The 23,899-nt window shown below is 31.7% G+C and overlaps 1 protein-coding gene across 3 annotated transcripts in view; it reads right to left on the bottom strand.

The window, feature by feature from the left end:
- Positions 1-23,899, bottom strand: part of pcx (pecanex) — a 192,970-nt gene that overhangs the window by 65,727 nt on the left and 103,344 nt on the right. For all 3 annotated transcript variants that reach the window (XM_075377880.1, XM_075377879.1, XM_075377878.1), the window contains 4 exons: positions 21,785-23,729; positions 15,793-15,957; positions 9,256-9,561; positions 2,322-2,478 (listed from right to left, as the gene is read on the bottom strand). In XM_075377880.1, coding sequence (XP_075233995.1) covers positions 2,322-2,478; positions 9,256-9,561; positions 15,793-15,957; positions 21,785-23,729 — 2,573 coding nt within the window. The remainder of the gene's footprint in view (positions 1-2,321; positions 2,479-9,255; positions 9,562-15,792; positions 15,958-21,784; positions 23,730-23,899) is intronic.

A 23,899-nucleotide genomic window follows, 5' to 3' on the forward strand; every position in this document is an offset into this window, starting at 1 on the left:
TTTTAAATTGATGCACATCATTCTGATGATGGATAGTCTTACTTTGTTCTTTGATGAAGATAGTGGCAAAATTTGAAACCCTCTTTCAAGACCTGCGATGATATTTTGAACACATCTCACCAAAATTGATGAACAGATTTTTGTTGGAAGACGAGAAGTATAATCATAAAAGAGTGTATGACATATACTGTTCATGATAATTCAGATGAGAGACTCTGTGAAACCATTAAGACATCATTTGATAGTCAGAGATAAAATCCAGCAGGAATATGGGACTTTTTTGACAGCTTATGACCCTTCATTGAAAATGCATACCAAATATACCAATGCTCTGTGAAACCCGTTGATCTCAAAAATACAAAAGTATTAGCACATTCAAGAAACATTATGTGCAAATCGTTAAGGTGCTTGAAAAACTATCAACAGACAATAAAAATGCAACAAGAAAAGATGCTTTTTAAATGCATTGCGCTACTACAAAATTGGAATTCATTGTTAGTATTTGTCTCATAGCAAAATATTTGGAAATATTATTTCCTGCAACCAGTGGTAAATGCTCTTCAGTCAACAAATGTGGATTTACTTCAATATGCAAATCACAGAATATATGAGAAAACACCGTGGAAATGTGGCTGTTGAAAGTGAAAGTGTTTTAGCAGAGGCTGAAACAATCGCTGAGCATCTTGGAACAGATTTCAATATGCCGCGAATCATAAATCAGCAGAAACATCACGTGAATCCACCAGCACAGACTCCTAGCGAGTTTTGGAGAAGATCATTAATTATTCCATACATAGATTCATTCATTAATAATGCCTCTGGAATGTTTTTTCTGAGGAGAGCTTCCCTGCATTCTTATTGCTTATGTTGTACGCTCATGTCATTACATGATATGATGTGAGGACTTTTTAAAAATATAAGTTTTTATTGTCACTACAATTTCCTCAGTGAAGCTGAATTTTGGTACAATCAATGGAAAGGAAAAAATGTACCAAATGCCAAACTGAAGAAGAGAGAACTAGCTGCACTAGTTAAAGAGACCCAATTGTTTTACCCATCCATAAAACAGGCACTATTCAACTCACTTGCACAGCCTTGCACGACGTGCATTATCGAAAGATCCTTCAGCACCTTATGCAGAGTAAAAACCTGGTTATGGTCAACAATGACAGAAAATTGGCTTGCTGGTGAATGTGATGAATATGATGAATGTGCATAAAAAAGACGGTTCTGGAAATTAAAAATAAATTTGAGAAAGAATTTTTGTCACGATTTAGCCAGAACTCTCATAGGCTAGTGCTGAAATAAGATTTGGATAGGTTCGAATAGCATTGCAACTAATTACTTTTAGCATTTTCAAATGCTGAAATAAAACCATTTTTTAACAAAAGAATCATTATCTTATTTTTACCCCCCCACCCTGGAGAAAATCCTGGCTATGCCTATGTCTAGCAAGACTATCTTATTTATTTTTATATACACACAACTTATTAAATATATTCTTTATTATAGCTCTTTAAATATAAAAATGTGAATCATAGCTGGTTTATAAAACTTTATAAAATAGCTTATACAGATTACAATGTTGTTCAAATTTTTTACAACGCACAATTTAAAGTGTATAATTATTTTTAACATATATTTATTATTCAGTATAAAACATATTCTGTTGAAATTAAACTAGCACAAATGCAACTATTTAAACAGTTCCATTTTTGCTCTAACAATATTAATTTTATTTTCTAATATGTAATGACTAATTAACCAGGAATTAAACAAATGTGTTTTTATTATTATTGAAATTCTGCAAGAACATTCATTATTATTAATATTATTTAAATTGTATAATTATTTTTAAGAAGTTATTTCACTCATCTGAAGTGAAGTATTGTAAAAGTAGTAATTGGTAGAATCCTGGATGACATAAATACATGCAGTAGCAATATAAAATCAGAACATGGTATTATGAATGCATGAAAATTTGGTGGTCATTTATACTGTTGGCTTTAACACCGATACAAATATATTATCATTTGATAACTTTAAAAGTAGTAAACAAGGTTATTGCAATGTCAGCAAGCACATGTATTGTGCATATTTCCAGCACGTGGCAAGCTTTTTTTTAATCTTTTTAAATTAAATTTTTTTCATTTTACCTGGTGGGGGTCAAAGATCAAGATCACACCTAGGGTCAAAGGTGTAGGTTGTCCAGAACTTTCCATTTTGACACTACTACTACATGTACGTGTATTAACAGAATAAGTGATATAATTAAACATAAAACATGCAGAAATGAAAAAACCAATAATAATTCAAAATACCTAAAAATGGATTTAATGGGGTTGACAGAAATGCAGATATTGCAGCTTGTAAAAACATCATAGCTGAATGTGGAACTGAAAAGGGCTGTGCAAATGCATGAAATGCAGAACCCCATGTAATCTGCCATGGTGCTATATACGTTACTACAAACTGGACCTATTAAAAAAAAAAAAAAACAAAAAAAAAATACAACATAGTTATTCTAAATTAATTTACATATTACTAAAAGTAACTATTAGATGAGATACATTACAAGGGGCCATTCAAAAAGTTATCAACTTGACGGGTTGAAAACTTTGGTTATGCTTTCTATCACTGTCATTGACAGAATATGGTATTTTACAAGTGTAATCCTTTAGATAGCATGGTGTAAATTTTTTAATGTGTGTTTAATTGCTTTGTGGTGATCAAGTAAAGCAAACAATTTTTGAAATTTCTGGAAAATGAATAAAATAGAAGGCTAAGCTATTATAAACTACTTTGTTTTAAAAGATTTAATTCCAATGTACAAGGGACATTCACATCAATCCAGGACTTTTGTTAGACTAGAATGTAAATGGAGATTCCTGCAAATTCTGTTGGTTGTACATATAAGGTACAAGTGTCAGCTATTACTGCATGGTGCGTTGGTGCAAAGCAATGTTAAACAACAACAGTCAGTCATAAATAACAAGGCGTCCAACGCAATAAATGGATTTGTGGAATGAAATTTCTTGTGGATGAAGGGATAAAACCTGGTGAGATTTATTCTTGACTCCTTGCACAGTATGGTGATGAGACTCTAGTCACAGTAAAACATGTGAGCAGTGTAAACATTTTAAAGAAGGGTGTATATCAATGAGTGATGATCCAAGTTGAGGTGGTTCAGAGCCCCCAAAGTTATGGCGGCAGTTTTTTGGGACAAAAATGGTCATAATTCACATCAATTTTCTATGCAGTGGGGTCGATATTAACAGTGAGTACAGCTGCAAAGTTCTTAATTAAAAAAAATATCCTGGTGCAATTACTAAAGGCATTCTGTATCTGCAGGACAATGCATGACCGCATACAGCCCACCGCCTGACATGCACAGTACAAGAACTTGGCTGGGAGTTATTGCCATACCTCCCATAGAGTCTGGACCTCGCTCCCAGCGATTTTCACCTGTTCAGGCCCTTGAAATTGTTCCTGGGAAGCCAGCATTTCAACAGCAATGATAAGATGCAACAGTCAAATCTTTCTACACTGTAGGTATCCAGGCGCTAGTGAAATGCTGGGATAAATGTAGCAGCGGATTACATTGAAAAATAAAAGTATTGTTTACTATCGTAAGTCTGCTCTACATTTATTAAAAATTAATGGTCCTGGATTGACCTTAACATCCGTAACATATATAAAAAAGAGTTAGATTCTACTTTATTCTTTAGGATTCTTCCCAATAAAGGATCCTAAATAATTCTTTAGGTTTCATTCATTAGGATTCTTCTCCATCATTTTTGAGATAAAAAGTGGGGCTGCAGAATTTAAGTGTGGTTATACATCAATTCAAGTTGATGCAACACTTGAAATGCCCAAAAACCGTTATTACTGATGAAATCATCACAAAACTCCACAATGTCTTATTAAATGATCGCCAACTAAACGTATGCGAACTGGCTGACATTGTAAACACCTAAGACCAAAAACGTGATTGAACACTTCTCAAGTTTGTTTAGACTTATTTAAATGCAATTCCAATGAGTTTTTTCGATATTAGGTCAGTAAATGAAATATAGATTCAACAATACATGCCAGAAACCAGACAGTGGTGGGACCAGATAAAATTTCACCAAAAAAAGTAAAAACTATTCCATTTACATGAAAAGTCATGAATACAGCTTTTAGGAATTCTGGTGGCGTTGTGCTCACAGATTCCTTGGAAAAAGTCAGGACAATAATTGGGGAGTATTATGCTTAATTACTGGGCTGATTGAAGGGTGCTGTTTAGGCTAAACATCCATATCAGGCCAAATAGAAAGTTGTTTTTCATCACAAAATACACCTACTTACACAAGTCAGGCTGTTGCTGCATAACTCCATGACCAACTCTTTGAACAGTTTTCATATCCCCTGGATTTGGTTCTAAGCCATTACTTCCTATTCCCAACCTGAAGAAACGGGTAGGCTAGACGATGAATCATTTCAAATGATAAGATTAGAACTGAGACAACCATTCAGCTGGATAAATCGCATTATACTGAGGATATTTAAAAGTTGGAAAGGCAATGGTCTAAATGTACTGAATTGCAAGGTTGAAAAATAAAAATATGTCTAAAAAAATTTTTTTTTTTTTCAGGCTGAGAACTTTCTGAACAGCTCGAGTACTTTTTAACAGTCATGATTTGTCTTTTTACTGCAGTTTAACATTTGAAGGAGTCAGGACATAACACCAAACAAGAATCAACTAAATAATTTAAAATATCAATATGTCAAACAACCTAAATATTAGATACAACCAAATGAGCAAATTTAAATTTAAGCAATTAGTTTAATTTATATTGCTGGAATGATTTTATTAAAACTTTTCATTTAAAATCCCTTTTTTCTACTTAAAAAGTATCTGACATAGGCAGTGGAAATACCTTAACTTTTGGCTTTATTTTAATATCCTTTAAATTAATGCAATTGTAACTGATGGATCCTTCAGGACGAGAAGTTGGGGCGACATGACCCAACTTCTAAAGAACACCAGTATCCAGGGTCTAGTATTGTCGATGGTAGGACTCCTGTGGATGTAAAAAAGAAATGACATTTGAAGGTGTGATACATCAAGGTTATCCTGAAATCGTACTCACTGGATGCCAAAGAAATTAAAATTTCACATGGAAAAAGTAGATGTAAAGTTCAAATTCCATAGGCCATTATCGCCTAAGTTATTTTGAAACAGTGATAATGATGTTCTGTATAAAGATAAGTTAGCAAATAAAGTTCGGAATATATGAATGATAATATACAGCAGATGGTAAATGCCATAACAAATTGTATATTTGAATTGACATGTAGGTGTCGAGCAGGCCAAGGTCAAATAAATAAACATCTAAACAAACCTGGTTTGATTGGGCATGTTAAAACCAAAGAGACACAGTCATCTTTCTTAATTTGTACAGACATAACAATTCAGACAAATATATTTAAAAGAAAAAATGTGAGATTAGATGAAAGATTTATAATTTAAAACCTTTTGATATCCTGGCCAATGTGTATGAAGCGATATAATAATCAAGAGAAGTTGTAGCAATTTTTTATAAAGAGAGAATTTGCACTTCCTAATAATACCCTAAATACATGCTCCTTTTAGATCTTTTGTGCATGAATATATGGTGAAATTTTACTTTTATTATACAGAGTGATTCAAAGAAACGGGAAATTTTTAAAATTAAATAACGTTTATGAAACATTTTTTTTAGAAAATTAATTTTATTTCATGTAATTGTACAAATGTTGCAATTTTAGGATACATACATTTTAGTTTATTTTTTAAAGATGACATCTTCCAGGTGACCTCTTCTACGTAAACACTCACGAAGTCTCTTCGTTAAATTGTTCGTGGTTTGACCATCTCAACTGGAATTTCTGCAACTGCTTCTCGGATCTTTGCCTTCAGCTCTTCTGTTGTAGCAGGTCTACTGTGGAACACTTTGCTTTTAAGGTGACCCCACAAAAAGTAATCGCAAGCTGAGAGAATAGGCAATCTGGGAGGCCATCTAATGTCACCATTTCGTGAAATGATACGTTGTCCAAACAATCGGCGTACAGCTGCCATCGATATTCGTGCAGTATGTGACTTTGCTCCGTCTTGTTGAAACCAGGCTGTGTTAAGAATTGGAGGAAATCTCTTTTGTTGTTCCACAACAAAGGTTTCAAGCACAGATGTCACTGTAATCGCAAGACCGTTGTCATCCTCAAAAAAATAAGGGCCTATAACACCGTAAGATGACATTCAGTTCCTGTACGATCTGCAACTTGCATGGATGGTATTGCAAGTCCTTCACTAACATTCTTAGAATACTTGAACTATGCAATTGTAAAGATGCTGAGAGACGACGGATTGACCGATGTGGACTTCGTGTGACAGCATCTTGTAAAGCTTGAACATTCTGTGGTGTACGGACGGTTCGCTTACGGCCTGGAGGTTTCTTTTTCATTGCCGAACTGGTTTCCTCAAAATGAGATATCCATGTTTTAATTGCATGTGCTGATGGAACACGATCGTGCCGTCCCAGATTAAAATGACGGCGAAATTCTCTACACGCTCCCTCCACACTGTCATTGTTTTTGTAAAACGCTTTGATAGCAAATGCATGTTGCACACCACTCCAAGGATCCATGACAACTAAATGGCAGGTTAGGTTAGAGAGGCTGGCGCCACTTATCGAGTGGTACCAATCACCACGGCTACCAACACAACTTTCAAAATTTCCTGTTTCTTTGAATCACTCTGTACATTTAATGTTTGAAAATGAGTGATAATAGGTTACCAAAATTTATTGTATTAAATAAATTTAAATTTATGAAAGCTGCTGTTCTTTAACAATAAAGAACAACTGCTTCTGATATAAAGAATAGTTAGTGTTGGCTTTAAAGTTTGATGTCCATGCAAATTTAACATTAGATAACGTAACAAATTGGAAAGGCGAGACTGAGAAATTGTTGGGAAGAATAGAGATAATAAACAGACGGGATCAGATTTTGAGTGCAGGACCTTACTTATAGATGGCTGAATTTGAATCCAGGGGAGGACAGTTATCTTATACAGGTAAATAAATTCTCATCAATTAAATGGATCATGAAAGCAAGATGAGGGCTAATCAATCTAATTTTTAAGCTGCTTATTTGTGTGCTCAGGGATGTAAATGTGCACTGTTCTTTATATATAACAGAAGAGTATGAGGATAATTTTAATTTTGTTGCTCAATGTCCTATCTTCACCAAGTGGAGGAGTTGCTAGCTAGGGTCAATCAAGCCATCACATGATTTATTTATAATTTTTTAAATGTAAAGGACTGGGAATCTGGCAGCCTATTACACAGATATGTGCATTTTACAGGTGTACAGGTGTATCGTGAATTCCTCCCAGGACTTTTGTAACCTATTCTACTTGTGAAAATAATGGAAAAAATTCATAATAAACATTTGTCCTGAAATCCTTCATTTGAGAGTTACGGGTAGTGAAAGATTTTGCTCGGATTCAGCTACCCTGGTAAAATGAGGTTGTACTGACATTTTTAGGATGTTAATTATAAGGGGCAAAATTAGTAATTAATGGTTTTTGACCTGAAAAATTAAATAAAATAGGTCCCAACACCATATCTGCAAAAGATTTTGAGAAATCTGGGGATGAAACCAATAAACTGTGGTAAAAAACCCTGTTTTTTATGTTTGATGTACAGTTACTTCGTTAAATGGGTAATAAACATTCACAGCTTTGTGGAGAATTTAATTCTAAACAAAATAGTGTAAATTAAGTTGAATAAAACAAAGAAAGAAAAATTCAAATTTTATTTAGAAACAGTACACTAGACCAAAGTGCAATACAGTAGAGGTTGTATAATCCAAAAATAGGAATAGATGACAAATTGTGTTGAAATAAACATTGTAATTTTGTTTAATTACAATGTTAATTAATTTTTTCACTTCAGCCGAAGTGACTAGTCATTTGTTGGTTGTGCATCACCTCTGAGAAACTTTCATCTATTCAAAAACTTTTTGGAAGGTAAGTGACTCTCAACTGATAATCAACTGCAAAAGTTATTATGCAATAATAATTAGAGTGCATTAAAAGGGATTTCAAAGCCTGTAAATTGCTACAACACAATAATGCAGAGAAGTAGGCTTAAGTACTTAGTTTTAGAAAAATCCTTTAATTCTAACCGTTGTTACATTAAAAATGTTTATAATCTCATTTACTTTTATGACAACTCTTTTAATTACAAGATTTTAAATTACTTTTTTATAACTTTTTCACTTTTTTATTTGTCCAGGATGGATTAGAAATTGAACTTGCAACTTAATAATAAGAAACCCCCTTTGAATGCGGTTATTTTGACTTTAGCCCATGACCGCTAATTTTTTTCTTACTTCATTGCTTTATTTAGATGTAGTTTTTATTTTACAAAAATAACGTAATTATGTCTGACATATGCTGCCATTTTGTGACGGCTTATGAAATATGACATTTCGGAACACTCAGTTGTTCATAGTTGATTGGATTTATAATAAAGAAAAAGAGGTTTCTTTTTTGTTTGTGTAAAAAAAATTGAATTTCCTTATTTAAAAATGTGTAAATATTATAATTGATATAAATTTCATTTTTATATATGGAAACTTATGTAATTTTTACATTTTTGTTTTGAGTGCTAAAAGGTTTTTATAAGAAATTTTGTTTGATTTTTAATAACTAACAGTTTATTTTCACGTATTTTTTTTGTTTAACATAATTTTAAATGTATTTGAAAAAGTTAACATTTTTATAAAGGTTTTATGAGACATCTGACATGAGAAAATTTAAAGTTTCTTTTAAATAATAATTATTAAAAGTTATTTTTTTATGGTATAACACAAATAATGAAAAGGTTACACGAATTAGTTAATAAAAATTTTTAAATTCACATCGCATCATTATAGGCAGTAGTAGTTACAATTCAGAAGTTAATCTTTCCTTCTTCTCATGATCTGATCTTTCTTTCATCAAAAATTTATACACCGAACAAACTACCAGGCTGTGACCAAATCTATAAATTTAGAAACAAGTTACTTACCTACCGTATGATAATTTAAAAAAAATTATCATATTTCAATTTTATAAAATAATAATAATGACCGAATTATTACATTGTAAGTAAAATACAAAAAAAAAAAAAAAACAAAAAAAAACAGAAAAACATTATATAAAGAATAATAAATAATGTTACTTACCTTTAATAAAAATTCATACATTTTATTAAAAACAATAGCAGTTATGAAATAATCAATAATAAAAGTTTCACTTCCAGATGCATAATCTAATTGAAAGAATAACACAGCAAATACAAGTATCAGGTACTGGGAAGGTGGATGCGAAAATGAACACCGTAAACATTTTAATGCACATACAGTTATGGCGAGTGAACCACACATTACACCCATTTTATTAGCGACGGATGGTGAATCTGATGTTAAACAACTTAAAAATAAAACAGGATATAAAATGTTTCTCTCCAGGAAACACAGGTACACGTAAAACTGAAATACAGAAAATAAAACATTATCACATTAAATATTCAAAATTTCTAGTTGATTTACTTATAACTAAATTTTTAAGAAATAATATAATTTACTTAGGACATCCTCCTCTATGAATCATGAGACCTTGCCGTTGGTGCGGGGGCTTGAATGCTCAGTGATACAGAGTAGCTGGACCAAAGGTGCAACCATATCGCAGAGGTATCTGTTGAGAGCCAGACTAAGGAATGATTCCTGAAAGAGGGCAGCAGCTCTTTCAGTAGTTGATAGGGGCATGAGTCAGGACGACTTAAACGGCCATATCAACATCACTCAGTCCTCTGACTACTGCGCAGCTGAAAGCAATGGTAAACTACAGCTGCTTTTTTTGCCAAGAAAATGTGGGTCTCTGCATTTTCATATAGCAATGATGGAGGCGCCTCCCTTGGTAAAATATTCCGGAGGTAAACTAGTCCCCCGTTCGGATCTCTGGGTGGGGACTACTAAGGAAGGGGTCACCAGAAAATTAAAAAATAACATTCTACGAGTCGGATCGTGGAATGTTAGAAGTTTAAAAAAAGGTTGGTAGGCTAGAAAATTTAAAAAGGAAAATGGATAGGATAAATGTGGATGTAGTAGGAATTAGTGAGGTTCGGTGGGAAGAGGAAGGCAACTTTTGGTCAGGTGATTTTAGAATAATAAACTCAGCTTCAAATAATGGGCAGGCAGAAGTAGGTTTCATAATGAACAAGAAGATAGGGAAGAAAGTAGAGTATTTCAAAACGCATAGCGATAGAATCATTGAAATAAGGATAAAATCAAAACCTAAACCGACAACGATTGTTAACATCTATACGCCCATGATGATGACGAGGTAGTGTGTATACGAAGAGATTGATGAAGCAATTAAACACGTAAAAGGAGATGAAAATTTAATAATAGTTGGAGATTGGAATGCAAGCATTGGAAAAGGCAAGGGAGGAAATATAGTGGGTGAATACGGGCTGGGCAGAAGGAATGAAAGAGGGGACAGACTTATAGAGTTTTGCACGAAGTATAATTTAGTAATTGCCAACACCCAATTTAAAAATCATAATAGAAGAATATACACTTGGAAAAAGCCAGGCGATACTGCAAGGTATCAGATAGATTATATCATGGTTAAGCAAAGATTTAGAAATCAACTCGTTGACTGCAAAACTTACCCTGGAGCAGAGTGGAAGAAGTGTTAGGAGAAGATCAATTTGGTCTCAGGAAAAGTATAGGGAAAAGGGAAGCAATTTTAGGCCTCAGATTAATAGTAAAGTATGTAAAGTGGCAAATGAAGAGGTATTGCGGCAAATAGATGAAGAAAGAAGCATTTGGAAAAATATAGTTAAAAGAAGAGACAGACTTATAGGCCACATACTAAGGCATCCTGGAATAGTCGCTTTAATATTGGAAGGACAGGTAGAAGGGAAAAATTGTGTAGGCAGGCCACGTTTGGAATATGTAAAACAAATTGTTAGGGATGTAGGATGTAGAGGGTATACTGAAATGAAACGACTAGCACTAGATAGGGAATCTTGGAGAGCTCCAGCAAACCAGTCAAATGACTGAAGACAAAAAAAAAAGAAGATTAATAGTAGAAGGAAGATTAAAGAAAAACAAACCAACATACTTGACGTTTATAGACCTAGAAAAGGCATTCGTAGACTGGAATAAAATGTTCAGCATTTTAAAAAAATTAGGGTTCAAATACAGAGATAGAAGAACAATTGCTAACATTTACAGGAACCAAACAGCAACGGTAATAATCGAAGAACATAAGAAAGAAGCCGTAATAAGAAAGGGAATCTGACAAGATGTTCCCTATCCCCGTTACTTTTTAATCTTTACATAGAACTAGCAGTTAATGATGTTAAAGAACAATTTAGATTCGGAGTAACAGTACAAGGTGAAAAGATAAAGATGCTACGAATTGCTGATGATATAGTAATACTAGCCGAGAGTAAAAAGGATTTAGAAGAAACAATGAACGGCATAGATGAAGTCCTACGCAAGAACTATCGCATGAAAATAAACAAGAACAAAACAAAAGTAATGAAATGTATTAGAAATAACAAAGATGGACCACTGAATGTGAAAATAGGAGGAGAAAAGATTATAGAGATAGAAGAATTTTGTTATTTGGGAAGTAGAATTACTAAAGATGGACGAAGCAGGAGCGATATAAAATGCCAAATAGCACAAGCGAAACGAGCCTTCAGTCAGAAATATAATTTGTTTACATCAAAAATTAATTTAAATGTAAGGAAAAGATTTTTGAAAGTATATGTTTGGAGTGTCGCTTTATATGGAAGTGAAGTTTGGACAATCGGAGTAACTGAGAAGAAAAGATTAGAAGCTTTTGAAATGTGGTGCTATAGGAGAATGTTAAAAATCAGACGGGTAGATAAAGTGACAAATGAAGAGGTATTGCGGCAAATAGATGAAGAAAGATGCATTTGGAAAAGTATAGTTAAAAGAAGAGACAGACTTATAGGCCACATACTAAGGCATCCTAGAATAGTCGCTTTAATATTGGAAGGACAGGTAGAAGGAAAAAATTGTGTAGGCAGGCCACGTTTGGAATATGTAAAACAAATTGTTAGGGATGTAGGATGTAGAGGGTATACTGAAATGAAACGACTGGCATTAGATAGGGAATCTTGGAGAGCTGCATCAAACCAGTCAAATGACTGAAGACAAAAAAAAACTTAGGGCATATTAACCTAATCAATAAATAAAAATATAAAAATAATTGTTTGACTTCTTTCTAAGCACCTAATAAAAATGAAATTTTCTTTTATTTCTACAAGTATCTTTAGTATTTTAATTTATCAGAAAAAAGCCGACATCTTTGTATAAAAATAATACTGAAACAAAATAATAAACAAAATCACAGATGTAGTTCACTTAAATGGGTTTGTTCAGACACTGATTCTTTTACAGTCAAACTAATACATAATTTCTATATCAACAATGACAAAGAAACTACATTGTCTTCTATGGTGAAGTGTTAGCATCGCTATTGTTCATCTAGGATCTGAATTAAAATCCTGGTCAGACATGGCATTTCACATGCTACACAATTGCCATTTCATCCCATCCTCTGAAGGAAAAAAATGTAGGTAGATTCATGCTTGGTCCAGGGTCCAGAATTTGTTCTTGTGCCTTGTTAATGGTCATGCAAAATGCTAACCGTACAGTCAACCGTCTTCATTTAAAAGAAAGAAGGACAGTAGTGTCAGACGGCATCAAATAAATTTTAGGCAGAAGTACCTGTTTACCAACATTCACACCTGTTATAATTTCCATGCATAAACTGTTGTCATTTATTTGACTCTCTGTCTCGTTTCATTCACTAATCGCTTCACTGGATTTAAATTTTGCAGCAACATTACAATGCTACTTTGTTTTAAAGTCAACATGTGTGGAGGCAAATCATTCATTTTGAGGCTATTTACAAATTGAGTAGAAACTGTAACAGTTCACTCTCTTCCTCTATTAACAATATATTCACGCTCAGATAAGTTCTCGATTCTCCTGGAATAAAATATTTAGAAATTGTTTCTTACGAACTGAGTGATCAAAGTCGATGTGGGCTCATTGATGGCGCTTGGATGAGGTGAATGTTTTAAAATTATAATGAATTTTGTATCATAATTGGTTACTGAGATACGGCGATGAGTTTTTTTTAACAGTAAGAAAATGGATATATTCCCTAAAAACCTTTATCTGAACTTGAATTCAGAAGTCAGTATGGCTCATTTAATGGCTCTTGAAGTGTGTGTTTCAAGATTCTTACAAATTTTTTATCTTGATTAGTTGCTGAGATATCTCGACTGGAATGCCAATGAGGTAAGGTTTTGAGTATGTAAAACTTCTCTCATAATTTTGTGTGTGTAGTCGGTGCATGCTGATTATCTGTGGCTTGATGTAATTTGGAAACCTGTAACTAAATTAGTTACTGAGTAATTGCAGAAACAAACGTTTTTAGTTTGTTTACAATTTTTTTTTAATATACAGATTACAAAAATATAATGTATTATTTAAACTTTTATTTCTTGAATTATTCTTGAGAAATAATTGTTAAAGGGAATCCTGCTTTCCTGATGGGAGAAATTTCAGCATTCCATAATTTAAATGAAAGATTATTTATAAAAATTTGTATATATATATATAATATAAAATAGTAAAAATCGGTTTTATCAACAATCATCTTCAGTAAAAGTTTTGAATAATCAGGTTGAATAAGGTGGTTATTTAATAAAAAAATTGCTATTATGGATTAAAGTAAAAAAAAAATACATATACATATTTCTGTACTAAGTAAGGATTTCAACATTATAATTACAGCATATACATAGTTTCAAAATTTCAGTTAATGATTAAATAGAAGGGATGTGAAAAATGAACAATCTTATAACATACTGAAAAGTATTACAGGCTGTCTTCATTTATAATGTGCAAGGGTCTTACGGAAAATCGTGTTTGTTTGTGCATGGCGACCACATAGGTCAATCATACTGGCCGATTCAAGATCAAATGGTCTTAGTAACACAAGGTCTGTTTGAAAAATAACTGAACTTTTTTAATTACGCATTAACAGAGATATTTAGTGACATGCGGTTGGCAGCATTGTGTTCCACATAACCTCCTCTGTAACCACATGTTCTTGGATTGTTGATATCTTGTTTAGTTTTTGTGTTATTGTTATTAGAATGCAACATGTTTAAGTGTTAGTAGTGATTTTTTGATGATTGAACTTTTGTCTCAATGTCATAGCCATAAACCCAGCTTTCGTCTCCCATTACAATCCTTTCCATGAATGTATCATCACCAGCTTCTTCAGGGAGTTGCCGGCAATTGTCCACTCGATGTTCTTTCTGCTGTTCGGTCATCAAACAAGGAACAAACTTTGCTGCAACTCGATGCATATTCAATTTTTCAGTCAAAAAGTCATGACATCTTGATCGAACAAGATGGATTTGCACGCACCAGATTGTTGATTTTCAGAAAAGTGGTGTCATCAGTTGAAGTCGAAGGCCTTCTTGGTCGAGGGTTATCTTCAATTGACTGACGACCACTTTTAAATTGTGAAAACCACTTGCAAGCAGCATTGCGTATGACCCACAGCATTATCTCTGTAATCTTGTTTCAATACTTGAAAAATTTCTGTAAACTTTTTCCTGTTTCACGTAAAATTTTACATTGTATTCTGAAAAAAAATACATTACAAAGATCATTACTATCCCTTAAACATGTTGCACTCAAATAACAATAACACGAAAACTAAACGAGATATCAACAATCCAAGAATATGTAGTTACAGAGAAGGTTATGCGGAACACAATGCTGCCAACCACATGTTACTAAATATCTCTGTTGGCATGAAGTTAAAAACATTTGGTATTTTTTTTAACAAACCTCGTATATTTGATGTTTGCATATTTAAAATGAAATATGTTGTTTGATTTATTAAAGAAAAAATTTCTAGTTATGTAAAATTCATCAATAAATTAAGAAAGTATAATGGTGATGAACAGAAGAATATACAGTGCAAAAAATTAAAAAATGTAACATGAGAGAAGGTCTACGATGAACAAATTGAATGTTCACACGTCATTTCACACGAATTGAACATCATATTAATAAATTTATTGGTCAAGATTCATATGAAGGCATCCGTGAAAACATATTTTCACATATTTTTATAATTTACGAAACAGTCACTGTTTATTTCAGATATAAGTTTCAAGCATACTTATCAACCAACACATAACAAGTAGGACTGTACTGTCAGTTTTGTCCGATACAAAAGGGAAGCGATAAAAATGTATTATAGAGATGAATCTCTATAATACATTATGATGTTAGGTGAGATAAGCTTTGTGATGATAAATAACTGATGGAAGCAATCAACATACTACTAAGTAATTTGCACCAGATAAGGATGTACACATTACGATAAATGCCTCTGTATTCAGGACAATTGTATGGAAAATGGACCAAGTTAGAGAGAAGTAAAATAAAAGTTTTGTTAAGATAATATATGAGTTTTGTAATAATGAAAACATTTTTAACTGTTGTAAACAATAGTAAACAGTTTCTCACTACAGACTACAGAAATAAACCTCATGAAAATGTATGAGGTAAAAATTATTTTATTTCACAAAAAAATAAAATCACAAAAAGAAAATTAAATGCACTATAACAAAAAATTGTCACCTTTTCAAACCACATCACTTTAGCAGCCTCTCTAACTTCAAACTGATTATGTTCATGTGATCTTAAAACAGGTCGTGCAATACATAACCAAGGCAACTGTTTACGTAGTTGTGGCATAATATAGTGTAAAAGAAATCCCATACAACTAGCAACACTCCACAGCACCTTAAAAAGTGAATATGCATACATATTATTAAGAAATTTACTCATCTATAAATATTCAAGCACAAAAATTAATGTTTGATTTTATATCAACTTCAAAAAAAATATGAACAATTTTTTCTTTTGAAATATGATCATTTCTATAGATGATTTGTTTGCTTTTTATTTATTTCTATCATAAAGAAAAAATAGTTTTAAGTAATTAAAGACAATTGATCCTATAACTTCTAAAGAATAACTTGAAAACAATTATATAAATATGTTTGGCACACATAAAACCAAAATCAGTTTTACAAGAGACTATTGGAGATCTCTACCTACATAATTACAAACATTTCAAAATTCAACAGATTTCATCTCAGTTTGCAAATTCATTCTTGGAACATTCTCTCTAACTCAATACTGCATTCATTTTATAGAAAAAATTACAAAAAATATGTCTGTGGTGGTTGTGACTTTTTTAATACGTGATTTTATTATCTCTAGGCCTTACTTAAAATGAAATTCTATCAAGATAATTTACTCAGATTGGAAGGCTTGAAAATTAATTCACGGCAAGAGAACACAAAAATTACAGCATCTGAACTGAGAAATGTTTTAAGTGACTAAATGTGCCCTAGATTTGAGTATACTTCTAATTACATCAGTTTATATATATGTACATGTTTCTAAAAAAACAAAATTATATGAAACTTTAAAGAAGCTACTGTTGAAGTATCAGGTAAAAGAAAAATGAATGAAGGACTAATTTGAAACCAGTCCATATTAATAGAGATGTAAATTAATTAAAAATATGAACTCTTACATTTTTTCTTTTGAAATTATGATCAATTCTATAAAAGATTTGTTTGGTTTTTATTCCCTTCTATCATAAGAAGAAAAAAGTCTTAAATAATTAGACAAACAGGCAGACAATAACATTAATTGATGCTATAACTTCTACAGAATAACTAGAAAACAATAATATAAATATAACGTATGGCACAAATAAAACCAAAAAGCAGTTTCGTGAGGCTACTGGAGAAATCTCTATCTACATACTTACAGTAACTTTAAAATCTAGCAGATTTCATATCAACTTGCCTAATGCTCTAAGTGCAGTTTTTGTACGTTCCTACTAAAAAAACAAAATTTTTTTCTATAAAAAAGTTACTTCTAAAAATAACAAGTAATCTTTCCTTCGATAATGCAAGTTTTTACTACTAGTTACATGTAAACAAAAATCACAATTTTTTTTTTAAAACTGAAAATATTTAATATAGTTCATAAAAAAGAAGTGTAACTTGAAAAAAAAAGGTATAAATGATTCTCTTACCGAATAAATGGAAATACGTTTCCAGAAGATTTTTATAGAACTATCATCCAGCTTTTCTCAATGATGGCACAGTTTTGGATAGCAACTGTTCTCATATTGTTAGATGCCATTGACAACAGCATTAACAAAGAGCTGCATAACAGCTCTGAAAGAATTTTAGAAATATATCCATCAATTTAGAAAATTAACTTCTTTATTTAAACACAACTACCATTTTTAATTATTTCAAACAAATAAAAGAAAAAAATAAATATACACTTTAAAGAAGAAAACTTTTAAAAAACTTAGTTCTGAACATTTAAAAACATTTTCTTTTTAAGATTACTTTACGCTAACGAACTAGGTAATCTTAGAAAACTGGAAAACAGTCCTATTAAGCGATGCTTTTAAGAGGTTCTACAATTTAGTGAAAAAAAATTATACAATTAATTATATTTGGATAAAAAGCTGGTAACTAACTCTTTTAATTTTAAACCTTGAAGTTAATTATTTTCATGTTAGATTAAAATAAATAATATAGGACAATCTACAATAGTATGACAATAAATTTTATTTGAATTTTGTTAAGTATCTGTAAGACTGTATGGAGTTATAGAATAAAATGTTGAATGGTTTAAATATTTGAATTGTTTTTAAATAACTGTTAAAAGTACATCAGTAAATCCAATTCAAGAAGATGTAATAAAAAAAATTCCTCACATGTGTTTTGCATACTATTGGCACAGCAGGTACATACGTACTCAAGCTTTGAGAATTTAAAAAAATAAAACTCCCAATCACATTTCAGAACAAACTGTCATCTTTTAGATTATTTTATGCTACATTTAATTAGATTAAATTTAAACGTACTATATTACCTTTTCAGACATATTAACACTGTGAGAATGAAAAAAGTACAGATTTTTGAGCTTTTTTTGCACAGCTTATAAAAAAAAAAATGGCCCTTATAGAGCCATTTGGATTCAAATTTTTACACAAGTTATCCTATACCAAGTTAACATGTATCAATAGAGACCAGAATATATACAACATAAAAAGCTTGAAATATGCATGAAAGATGCTTAAAATACGCATGAAAAGTGTCAAAATATAGAACTTTAAATAATAAAAAAATAGTAATTTTTAGTTTTTTTATTTCAAAATCAGCATACAATCAGGTACTGTTCCAAATGTTCAATTGCAACGATTGTTACTGAACAAGATTGTTATGAATGTTCAATAATAAGATTGTGTCTTCGATCAATCAAAATATTTCTATAAGTGGAAAAGGATCACTCCACATCCACTGAGGTAACTATGCAGTATTTTAATTTGGGTGCTATGTTAGCACTTATTGTTTCTGGCAAAAGTTTAACTGTCCCATTAATAAAACTATCAATTTGACATAAAGATTCAAATCCTGGGTTATTGTTCAAAATATTTTCAAATTTTTCTTTAAGTATGCACGGGAATACCTCTGGCAATGCGAAGTTCATTTGGCGGATTTTATTCAGTCAACACCAAATTTTGAGTTTCAAGCTTTTTAATACTCGCAGGTATATGGGGAAAAAGAGTGCTAATCACAGCTACGTTTTTTTTTTTTAAACTAGAATCGTTAAATGCTTTTTTGGATTGACAAACAGCCATAGCCCTCTGCACTATCGAAGTCGTTTACTACCACCTTTGATGGGCTCGAAATGCTCACTGTAAAACAGCACAGCTTCAATCCACGTTCCCCATCAAGTTACCACTGGTTCGGGAGGTAAAGGCGCATTTGGCAGTTTTTCTTTATTGGCCTTATTGCGAGCAGGTGCCTTAAGAAACACTTTCTTTGTTGATGAAATCAGTTTATTTACATTCCCAAATGTGGATCGTACTTCTTCAGCAAGTTGAAGTATTCCGTGGCAAAGCAATTAAAATGAATCAAATTGGGATAAAATACTTGGAGAGCTTTGGCTGCCTTGATCATATAGGGAGTAGCTTCTGAGAGAAATATAAACACTCTTTCATCTGCGAAGATTCAGAAAATATTTTTTAATAATCTCATTCACAAATCTGGCGATCGTAGAATGATTTATTTTTTCAAGTTGTTTGCAGGCCACCAAATAGGAAGAAGATGGCTCTAGTCTTAATGGATCGACAATTAAATTTGCAATGTAACAGCCACAACTGTCAGTAGTTTCATCAACTGAAATTCAAATAAGGCTATCCTTGAGTTCACTGCATATTTCTTCCAGAAAATGCAGGTAAATTGTTGGATTCACCTGGTATATTTTGATTCAAGCAATATTTTCAAAGAAAATCTTTGAAGGTAGGATTTATAAGTGTGTGAAGAGGGATATTACTTGTAAGCATTGCTTCATGTAAATCCACTCTAAAGTGGGTTTTTTGTTTACCTTTGTAAGTGAAATCACTGCTACTTGCGGTTATAAGTTGTTGTGGGCCTTTCTTTTGCAATCCTGCGATAAAGAATTGTTTTGACATGCTGGTCTATTTGAAACATTTTTCTCGCAAACTTGACAATATAAAACATTTCCGTTGGAGGTAAATGTTCCAGGATTTTTTTTTGTGAAGTATGGTACACATTAAACTTTGCACAAACAAATAAAAAACTATACTAATGCAATGAATGTGTCAACAATAAAATACGTGATTTAATTGCCTAGTGGGAGGAGTGCTGCAGTAGGCTTACACGACGCAGAACGGTATCGTTCATCCTTGTCTTGCGTTAGTCTGTGTTTTACTTGGCCTCATAATAATATTATCGTACCAAAACATAGACGCGCAGCTGCTAAATTTGCTCTAAGAGCCGTGCGGCTAATAGGTTTGGCCAGCTACAACATAAGATTTCATTTATTAACTAGATACCCTAAATAATGAAAATATGCATAATCACTAGATTTTAAGGAAAATATGCAATAACCGGTGAGAATGGGCTTAATATGAAAATGCATTTAATCCGGTCTCTACTTATCAATAACAAAATTTCAGGTTGGCATCTTAAACATTTTTGAGCTATTATTCGATTTGTAAACCTATATTATCTTTGTATCTATGCAATATAAGGATACAGATGAGATTCATTATCTTCATTTTTATTTTAAATCAATGAATATAATATTTGATAAAACATAATGATAAGCACACATTTGTTGGAGAATTTTATTTGTTAAGAATTCGTTACTTTAGTGAAGAAACTGAAAAAGGGGAAAAATTCTTGTGTTCAAAGGCACAAAGAAGTTTGTCATTAACCATGGCAGCAGTATTGCCAAATGTGACACACTGAACTGATGTGCACTCCATTCAAATTAACTCAAAACCAATGTTAAAATATTACCTCAATTTATTTCATTATTTTACTGTATTGAAAGTTAATGTGTTACGGCTTTGCAATTACAAAGGGAAATGACCATACAGAGTTCTTGTTTAAAGCTTAGAATTTAGCTTATTTTTGACTCAGATAAGTAAAAGTGAAAAAATTGTATACAAAAATATCTTAACACATTTCAATATTGGTACTGCCAAAATCAGATTTTCTATCTTAAAAAATGAAGTTGAATAATTTTATTTACTATTTTTATTTATAATTTTATGAAAACCTAATTTAACATGATAATTAGTAATTTAAAAAAAAATTAATAATAGTAGTAGTAATGTAGTATTTTAATAAAAAGAGCAATTACTCCCTCTTTCAGTTGCCTCTTTAAATTGGTGAATTCTTAACAAATAGAAATCCCTAAAAAATGTATGTTTAGCAATACATTTTATCAAATGTCACATTCAACAATTTAATAAAATAATGATGAAGGTAACATGTCTTGCATTTGTACTTTGTATAGAACCAAAGACAATGTGGTTTTTTTATAAATCAAATAATAACTCGATTACTGTTAAAGATACCAATCTGAAATTTTGTTAGTGATAAAATAATAAAGAGAAATAGAAATCTTTAACAACTACACCTTTTTATCATTGTTACCATAACAAGATATCTTAAAAAGATTATCAAAGTGATAATATTAACATAACATCAAATTCAATATAAAATAATCTAAAAGCTGATCCAATTTTTTCTAAAATCTTATGGATGGTTTTACTTTTTGTGCCAGTAGTAGTTTCATTTCTTCTACAATTTTTGCATTTTTGTTTTATGTGTTTCAAAAATAGGGTCAAAAAAAGGTTTCATCATTGTTTTCCTCATCAAATTTTATATGAAATTCATATATCAACATTCTTTAATTACGCAAAATTAAGAAAAAAAAGAAAAGATTATATTACTTCATTATTAAGAAAACAATAAAATAAAATTGTACTTCAAAAGTATTAATAGTAATTACAGAACTGTATGATTATTTTAACTGCATTAAAAGTTAAAATAGCATAATGAAATCTACTTATCTAATTAAAATTATGGAACATTATTTTAAAACAAAATGATATTAAAAGAGAAATATCCAGACAATTTTAAAAAGGCTTCCTCATACAAAGAAAGAAAAATAATTACAAGTAATTAAAAAATAGATGAAATAGACTTACTGGATTTAGTTCAGGCTGCAGTGCAGTGAAAACTGAACTACAATGTATTCCAAAAACGAAAACAGCTATTAATGTACATATAATAAGATCAGATTTAAACCGAGCATTAACAGTTCTTTGAAGTTTTCCCGGTAAAGGATCTACCAGTTCACTTTCTTTATCATCATTATTTGCTGCACACGCATCTTCACCGCCATCAGGACTAGCTTTCTTATCACTTGAACCGTCTGAATTCGAACCAGATGAACTTTTTACACTAGACATATTTTTATCATATTTATCTTTAGTTCCGTGTTTTTTTATCGGCTTTTTATTATCAACTGATAAAAAATCATCTTCAACAGGCCATAAATTGGCTTTTAAAATATTCCAAATAGGTGTAGGATCACTGGAACATCTACTAAGATGATATGCTGTAGCGATTAGAAGTCCACAAAATATAGAAAACAAAATATGTTGTGATGATTTTGTTTCACTAAGTCCTCCGTAAGCAAATCCATATAACACTGCTACAGCTAAACAACTTCTAAAAACACAGTATAACGCGGCACTTAACGAACAAGTGGCATTTCCACCAAATATATGCATATCAATTTGTTCTAACAAATACATTAAAAACGTATTTACTTGAGGAAATAAACCTAAACTAAACAGAATTGGAAAACATAAAATAAATGTAGCTAAAAAATCTCTTGCTTGTTTTAAAAGTTCTCTAGTAGTGAAATAAACTCCGTAAACTGTAAAACTTGACACATTCTTAGAATTAAGAGCATAATGAAATATAAGAATCAAGGCACCACATAGGCAAAAATACACAGGACGTGAAAAAGCTACAATTCTATTAAAACCATGAGTAGGAGATGCTGCATCAGGTTGTACAGATTTTATTAAAGAATACTGACAACTAGCGACAACAAAGCAAAATATAAAAGCTTGAATATCTAAATAAAAACCTAAATGTAATAAAATCGCACCAAAACATGCGACAGCAAATGCTAAAAACAATGAAAGAAATAATTCCGTCCAAGTTAAATTACGATCTAATAGAGCTAAAAGAGCCAGTCTATCTAATCTAATTTTAATATAGGAACAAGGGGTAATATTATACTTATAATACTTTCTTGGAATTTTTGAGCACTCAGGTATTTCAGTCGAGTCCATAAATCTGAATCTATTTCTAGCTATAGTTATATCTGTATCTGTTTCCCCTTGAGAACTAGATGGTGGAGGAACAGGAATTACAGGATTTTGTTCAAATGGATTTAACCTCATTAACGCTCTGACATTTGGAACGCATCTTCCTTCTGGACAATCGTTACGTGACATCGCTTGAAGAATTGCCCGTCTATCAACTAAACTTTCAGCTATAATATGTTGGAACAGACTAGTGTTTTGATGAGGATAAATTTGGGGTGAAACCGTTTCTAAAACATAAACACCATTTGCATTTTGATGGATATGATGTAGTTGTGACTGTGATGCAGCAGAATTTGCTGGAATTGTAGGTAATAAACGAACAGGTGACGGGCCGGGTGGAGGTTCTTCATCTTTCACTTGAGTTGAAGATGCATTCGTTTCCATCATATAACCAGCAAAAAATGAATTAACCGATGCAGGCGAATCACTTAAAGAATCCGGTGCTTGATAGTCCCAATTTTCCCAATGTTCTAATTGATTGTTTCTGCGTAATAACAAAGACTGCAGTAATTTGCCAGCCCCACTGATTTGTCTACTACTATTAGCAGTTCCTAAACCTTTTTCATCAAATGTATATGTACACCACTGTCCGTTTTCATCACGATAAACATGGACCGCACCATCAGAAGTGTCATCATGTGAAGTAGCAAGATGAGTTCCGCCAATTAATGCTGCTAACTGAGTAGAAGCATTTCCTTGTACTGATAATGACTGTTGACCTGATCGTTCTCTTAAGCCTCTTGCAAGCCTGAAAAAAGAAATTAAGTATTTAGATATACAAAAAACAATATAACTGAAAAAAGTAAAAAAAATTTACTACGGTACAGTAAGTGAACAACAATATTGCTAAATGGTTGTTTTATGACGCTTTAAGACTTTAATTAAAATATTATTTTTAACTGGAAGTGAATGAATATG

The sequence above is a fragment of the Lycorma delicatula genome, chromosome 10 (genome assembly GCF_047948215.1).
Source record: "Lycorma delicatula isolate Av1 chromosome 10, ASM4794821v1, whole genome shotgun sequence".
Classification (NCBI taxonomy): domain Eukaryota; kingdom Metazoa; phylum Arthropoda; class Insecta; order Hemiptera; family Fulgoridae; genus Lycorma; species Lycorma delicatula.